The 7,756-nt window shown below is 35.0% G+C and overlaps 1 protein-coding gene across 1 annotated transcript in view; it reads right to left on the reverse strand.

The window, feature by feature from the left end:
* Positions 1-7,552, reverse strand: part of ADGRV1 (adhesion G protein-coupled receptor V1) — a 500,208-nt gene extending 492,656 nt beyond the window's left edge. Inside the window, exons 1-7 of the mRNA XM_039255493.1 lie at positions 7,529-7,552; positions 7,235-7,262; positions 7,007-7,191; positions 4,876-5,025; positions 3,598-3,693; positions 923-1,027; positions 25-138 (exon numbers count right to left, since the gene is read on the reverse strand). Coding sequence (XP_039111424.1) covers positions 25-138; positions 923-1,027; positions 3,598-3,693; positions 4,876-5,025; positions 7,007-7,191; positions 7,235-7,262; positions 7,529-7,552 — 702 coding nt within the window. The remainder of the gene's footprint in view (positions 1-24; positions 139-922; positions 1,028-3,597; positions 3,694-4,875; positions 5,026-7,006; positions 7,192-7,234; positions 7,263-7,528) is intronic.
* Between the last annotated feature and the right edge of the window lie 204 nt (positions 7,553-7,756).

Raw genomic sequence — 7,756 nt, forward strand, 5'->3', positions numbered from 1 at the left:
CTGAAGCATTTAACATTATCTCACCTCATCATCAAGTACTGTCAAGTTATAAACTACCATTGCTCTGCCAGGGGGAAAGGTGATATTTCCTTTCACTGGGCTCAAATCTTCCTCAGGTGGATTTGGGCCACCCTCTACCTAAAAAGAAACACATAGTGCCATCTGTAAATACAAAATATTTCACAAGATTAGGAAAGCATTATTGTGATGCCAAGTGACAAAAATCTGATTTTTACTTAAAAATGTTTTGTGAGAAGAATTATAGAAAACTGAATATAAGTCTGCCCTAATTAATAGTCAAGGCCTGTAATTACAGATCTAGACTATAATCACATTAAACTATATGGTTTCTAAGAGCTTTCTCTTTTTTTTCAGCCATTAAATTAAACCTGAGAAAAAGCATATCTTTCCATGAGAGGAAGGTATTCAAAACTAGTAAATTCTCTTAAGTCATAGAATCAAATCCACCACTGACTGTGTTTAACACTGAGCAACATATTCAGCAACTCCAAGCAGCACTTTTCCCATCTTTAAAATAAGCATAGTAACATACTAACTGGCTAGATATAAAGATGTAATAGAATCCTTCCTTTTGAAAAGTACTTATTAAGTATTCTGTGCCTGACCTTATTTAGGTGCTAAGGATGTATCAGCAAAGAGGTAAACTCCTAACCCACAAGGACCTGACATTTAATGAAAGGAAGAACTGATAAAGAAATATATATTTTTCAGATTATAAATATTATGGAGAAAAAAATTAAGAAGGGCACGAGGGAGACTGAGTTCTGAGAAGAGATGCTGTTTATATGCTTAAGACTCTTTCTGATTCTCTCTCTGCCCCTCCCCAGCTTGCCTGCTCTCTCTCACTGTCAAAAAATAAATAAATAAAAAATAAAATAAAGTGATTCCACAGTACACTTACCTCAAAAGTCACAGTAACCATTCCATAAGTTCCTTTTTCTCTGATAAGAGTAAGAGGCACAGATTCATTTCTGCCCCTAGGTTCACTCACTGTGATTGAAAAGGGCTATCAGGAAGAACAAAGACAATCAGGCACTCATCAACCAGATGAGGCAGAGGTGGTACACACTATTACCTTAGAAATACTAAATTTTCATAGATAAATTGATTCACCTGGTGTCCTCAGAATGCTGTACTTCCTAGCATTAATTAGTTGTATCTAACAAAAATCTTTGAAAAATAATAGTGTAAAGGGAACATAAAACTAGTCTGGCAAAACATGCAAGTTTTTGTTCTGGCTCCACCAACTAGCTGTTCTGCTGAGGGATCTTAAAGATTATCTAGTAGAAAGATGACAAACTCAAATGCTCACAGAGGCCCAGGAGGTCACAGAAACAAGTTGCATCTCCAGATCAGAGAAGCTCATTTGCAACTATCCACTGGAAGCACCACTCACAGATCTTGCTCCCAGCCACTGTTCCCTCCTCATTGGTCAGTCTACCAATGAAAAGAATAGAACCACTAATCGCTGTCAGGATATGATCACTGAAAGAAAGAAGCTAAGACTTCAAAAGTTGAAACGTTCTGGCTTGGCTGCCTGAAACTCGAGCTAGAAGAGGAGGAAGAGGGAAGCAGGCAGGTGTATGCCAGCTAGGGCACCAATGTACATCTTTGCTGGTGACACCAAGTCTCAGTGTTCCCATCCATAAATGGGGATAGGAATGCCTGTCCCAAAGACATCAAACCATCTGTGTCATCTTCATCGTCCAGGCCAGGATCCAAATCCAGCCTATTTACTAACCACTGTGAGCTCAACAGCTAGCAGCGAGTTGATTTAATTTTAACCACACGATGCAGGTGCCCAGTCAGAGGCTTCCTGGCAGCACTGCAACCACAATAGTCAGGGACCTGTGACCAATGGGAAAGACTAGGATTCATTCCCACAGGCTAAGATGAGAGAGAGAGAGAGAGAAGGGAGGGAGGGAGGGAGAAAAAAGGAAAGAAGAAGGAAGGAAGGAAGGAAGGAAGGAAGGTAGGAAGGAACCTTTAAACAAGTCAGTATGAGGTAAGGGGGATAAATTGGGAGTGAATATAAAAGAAAGGAGAAAGGCAGAAAGAGAAATTAAGCAATTAAGGGAGCCTGCTTCATAATTAATAATTCCCCATAATTTAAATAGAAATGACTGATTAATTAATTTAATTAATTTTATAAATGACAATATAATGGAGATCACAAAATGTCTACTATATTGACATTATCCACGTATCTTTTTTAATAAAGATACTGCAATTAAAAGATCGTATTTATCTAAAGCCCACCTCATTTCAAAGATAATTTAAGGTACTAACAAAATGACATACAATACACCAATTGCAGCAGCAATCTATATTGGAAAATAAATAAAAAGCTGGGGAGTATAACATCATGTTTTAGTAACGATAATTAGTAACATGATTCAAAAAGACTCCATATCAGGAAGGTTATTACAGTCTAAAACTTAGTGGCAAAATCCAATTGTATCCAAGATACATTTTGTTTCACTTGAGGAACTGGAAACAACTTCTCTCAGTGGGGGACCTATCTTGTGGGTCTGTAGGGACTGAGAAAGAACTATAATATCTGCTATTCAATTTTACATTTACTATAGGTTTTTCCAGTATTTCTTTCAGTAAGTTTTTCTCACCTCCCACCTTTCAGAGGAGGCTGACAAACAAGATTTTCTTTAAGTGGCAGCTGAGAAAACCAAGCAAAATGAATTGGATTACAACTGCTACAAGACTAAATGTCTGTGTCCTCACCCTCCAGCTCAAAGTCATGTTCACATTGTAGGAGTGGGGCCATTGGGGTGATCAGATGATGAGGGCAAAGCTCTCAATTGGGATAAGTGTGCTTATCAAAGAGACCCCAGAGAGCTCCTCTGCCCCTTCCATCTTATGAAAGTATAACAAGAAGACTCCAGGAAACGGGCCTTCACCAGACACCAAATCTGCTAGTGCCCTAATCTTGGACTTCAGCCTTCAGAACTATGAGAAATACATTTCTGTTGTTTTTAAGCCGCCAGTCTATGGAACTCTGTTACAACAGATGCAACAGACTAAAACACAACCAAGTTTGAAATGCCCAAAGGAGGTAAAGAATGAGTCAGGTGGAACGGTCAGCAGAAGGAGACTAGGACACGAGGCAGCCAGGGTCACACAGGCCTCCTCAATCTGAAGAAATCTCAGGGAGAACATGGGGCGCCTGGGTGGCTTAGTCGGTTAAGCGTCCGACTTTCGCTTAGGTCATGGTCTCGCGGTTCGTGGGTTTGGGCCCCGCGTCGGGCTCTGTGCTGACTGCCAGCTCAGAGCCTGGAGCCTGTTTCAGAATCTGTGTCTCCCTCTCTCTCTGACCCTTCCCTGCTCACGCTGTCTCTCTCTCTATCCTAGAAGTAAATAAAAAAACATTTAAAAAAAAAAAAAAAAAGAAAGAAATCTCAGGGAGAACAAATGGACAGTCTACAGAATATGGGATATGAAGTTAGAGCGAATTTTATTAAATTTCAGGCAAGATGATACCAGGTAACATCATGAAAAATAATTTAAAATTTTAATAATTACTATCTAGCAACCGCAAGATTAATCAAATTGTATCCATACCATATTAAATGAAATAATTCCAAATGCATTGTCATTTGATAATATTGTCACAGTAACAGTCCTTGGCCATCCAAGCTTCACATTTGCTGAAGGTTTCTAAAATAAACCCCCCCAAAAAAGTTAATAAATTAAAAATAAGAGGAAAAAAAGAATGATTTTAATAGAGTTTCTGTCTTAAAGTTATTGTTAAGACTATGAATATTATATGGAAACCAACTTGACAATAAACTACAAAAGAAAAAAAGAAATCAAAATAAATAAACATTAAAAAAGGCTATGAATAAAAATATAAGTATATTTCTAATGCAGATTAAGAAAATATTTTCAAATTAAGTCAACATGGTAAAGAAGTCCCAAATAAAAACTTTTCAAAAAAGTTTTAAAAACCAGTAATCACTAAATCATTACAGTGATAAGTAAACAGTGGCTAGTGATGGTATAAGTACCCTAATGTCATTACTAATATAACAGACAATTAATAAGCAGTAGAGAATTCTATTCAAACATGTTTTTCTCTCACACTCTAGAAGGTGCTGAAACTTAAGAATTGCTTACTCTATAAATTGTAGAGCCATATTAAAGATAAAATATTAAAACATGTTTTCTGATTAATAAGGGAAGAGTTTTCTACCACATTTCTATTGATATTCTAAAGCAACGTGAAAGAAGATGCAAAAAAGTGATATACAAAGGCAAAACAATTATTTCAAGTATCATTTTTGTAAAAAATTTACTCATACAAATATAATCATTCTAAAAAGAATTCTCAATGCCCCTCAGAAAATTAACTAGAGCAGCTCAGCAGTCATTACCTCAACCCAATAGATCAAGCCATAAAGGACAATTAAACATTAGGCTATTAAAGCATTTTTCCCAGGGGTACTCCCAAACAATTCTAAGGCACAGGGAACTCCCACTTCCAGGCTTGCTTTTTGTATCCCTCTCCTTTGAACTCAGAAGTCTCGGTCATTCTTTGTGCATCTGGTAGCAGGGAAGGGATAAAAGAGAAAAGAGCCAAAGGGAAAGACAGGTTTTCTTAAGCATCTGTCATGGCAATTCCTAACTAAGCTAATGGATCCCAAAACTGGAGAATCTTCTAAACAAGATTGTCTGAGGAAAAATAACCAGACCATGGAAGTGCCAACGAGACTGTCAGTTCTGACTTCTTTGAAAACCACCTTTAGTCTCTAGATTGGCTTATCTCTAGAGAAACAGATTTTTAAGCATTGTCAGGTTTCTATGAGTTTAAGGTGGGCAGCAGGAGCTAGAAGGACTCACCTGTAATGTTAAGTGAAAAGTAAAAGTTTCGTCAGGCTCTGGCAATTCATCATCACACACTGCTATGTACACTGTTCTATTTGTTTCTCCAACAGGTATAAACGCTGCAGCATATGTATCAAAAAAGTCACCAGTGTCATCTCCATACAGCTATCAAATGCAAAACAGAGACAGTTCTTGTAACACAGCGTTAGGACCACCAAAACTGATGCCAATTAGGGCCATCAACAGAAAAAACAGGAATCATCAGCTGACACTGATGTTTATAGACAGGGCATACAAAAACAAAACAAATATTTAACAACCAATAAAAATCACCTTCAAAAAGCATTATTAAAAATGATTCTAAATAAAATACTTGTTTATGTTCTAAAAGGTAAAGGAATCATTACATAGAAAAGCAATAATTGTATAGGAAGTATGGACATGAATTTTTTTTTCTCTGCCTCTTGATTGATCTGAAATGGATTACAGCAAACCTTAACAACAACAACAAAAAAGTAGCTAAAACTCCCTCAAAGAAGAAGCAGAAACAGCCTGTCAAAATATACCAGGAAAATAAAAATTATTTATCCTATAAGTTTCAAAGAAGTGCTTTTTCCAGAACTTTCAACTGAAGTTTTATTTATATTCTCCCACAGTTTTAATAAAGACTCAATTCTTTTAGCATTCCAAATTATTAGTCATGACAAATGTTTCCTTAAGTTTTTAGGACCTCATTCTATAGCATCAGCATTGCTAATAAGATTTTCAAGGGAATGGTAATGATGAAATTTTATAAAGGAGCAACTTCTTGTGCAAATCTAAATGAGATTTCTCTTTTGCCAAAGATATCAGAATGAATAGCTTAGCTACTAGAAAAAAAAAAAAACTATGATTTAGTGCAAACAAAAAATGAAAAACATGTTTGGGGAATTATAGTCATTTTCTAGTTTTCATTAAATACTTGAAATATCTGAATAAGAGTAATGAAAAACCTGTAATTATACCTTAATATAAAAAGTGGCACAGTCTTTTAGAAAGCATTAACTATTAAGAGCCACTGAAACAAATAAAGAAAAAAACACAGTAATCCAACCCAAAAAAATCATCTAACAATCCAAAATATGTAAAAATCGATACATATGTAAACATTTCATCAGAGCAGCATTTACAACAACAAAAACTGGAAGCAACCTCAGTGAAAACCAGGTGAAAAATAATTGGGAAATGATGATGCCACCATAGAGGGAACCTGTGAAAATGACAGGATCACCCCAAAACATTCCTATGATACAGCCAAAATTACATATAAGAGGTTACCAAGTATAATGTATATTCAAGTTAAAGTGAATTCAATAAATATATACATACATGTCACAAATTAAAAACTAAAAGCAATGCACCAAGTTATAAAACTGGGTTTGTTTCATAGATTTTTTTATATCTTTCTTTTCCTTTTTTATCTCTTTTTTACAATGTTTCACAATGTGGTCATTTAACCTACTGCTTCAAAACTTATTTTTGAAAAAAAATTTCAAGTACTTTGGGCCTCAGATATAGCAATATCCTTAGTGGTCATATGACATTACTTTCTGGTTAAATGTAGACACAGATACATGCACACATAATCCATCTAAGAACTAAACTGTGTGCAAGACAACTTGATACTTTAACAAATCCTGCCTAACTTCTATTTGAGTTAACGAATTTAATTTCTCCCAGGCATTCTGACAAAATTCACTTTTAATTTGCCATTATTTTTAAATATTTTATGTATTTTCCCTAAGCCACCTGAAATATCTGAGCAGAGATAACTGGAATCCAAATTACCCAAAGTAAAATGTTATTTTACTTAGGAATATTATCTTTACCATTATTGTCAAGTGCATGTGCTACATTGCAGTACCCTATAAACCTAGAGGAAATATGAATGGAATAGTATACCTGCAAATCATTTATCATAATAAAACTACTCAGAATCTCAAACAGTTAAAAAAAAATCATGTCCGTGAAGCTGTCATTTATTTCTACCCAGAGTGAAATGAAACTACTCAGAATCTCAGTTAAAAAAAAAAAAAAATTCTCATCCCTGAAACCAAGAAATGTCATATCTTCTATTTCAGAAAGAACAGACTACATCACTTCTTACCGATACAATTGCAGTGACATTTGCTGGCTCTCCTATCCTTTCGATGACAAGACGAATAACTGTTGTACTTGTTTCATTAACTACAAATTTTGTTTGTCCGGCAAACCTTATTTCTGTTTCTCCAAACACATAAGGGATGAATAAAGCTGAGAGGAGATTTACTAATAAAGATGTAGAGGGCATCCCTATAAGGGAAGAAAAAAAAAAAAGCTTTCTTACAAAACATACCTAATGTATTTTCATTAGACCTTGTTGCCTACAGATATAAACAGAGTGAAGAACTAGACGGTAAGGAACTAAGACATAAATACATCAAATATTAAGCCATCCAACCTAAATAAGGGATCAGAGAAATAAGTTTAAAATCACAATCTCTTCTATGATATAATTCATAACTACATTTTGTTCTTTAACCTATATATCAAAATAATAGTTATCAGTAGCCTTAAACTTATTTTTTAAATTAGGGCTTTAAAAATTTTTGATCCTGTAGTTTATCCTAAGAAAAACATAAAGCAGTACCTTGGAAATGGAATTTAAGCCCATCTTCCCTCCAAATGAAACTATAAAATGCAAGCTAAAACCTAACATTATCAAATAGATCAACAGTCTTAATGGGGCTTCTTCATGTATTTTTTTATTACATGAGAGAACTCTTTTAAACTGAGAGAACTCTTAAAACTGAGATATAAAAGCAGCTGAAGCTGAAACTTTATTAATAAAATGATTTGTTTGTTGTGTCCACTTTTT

Source organism: Hyaena hyaena, unplaced genomic scaffold, assembly GCF_003009895.1.
Source record: "Hyaena hyaena isolate Hyena2069 unplaced genomic scaffold, ASM300989v1 scaffold_529, whole genome shotgun sequence".
Lineage (NCBI taxonomy): Eukaryota > Metazoa > Chordata > Mammalia > Carnivora > Hyaenidae > Hyaena > Hyaena hyaena.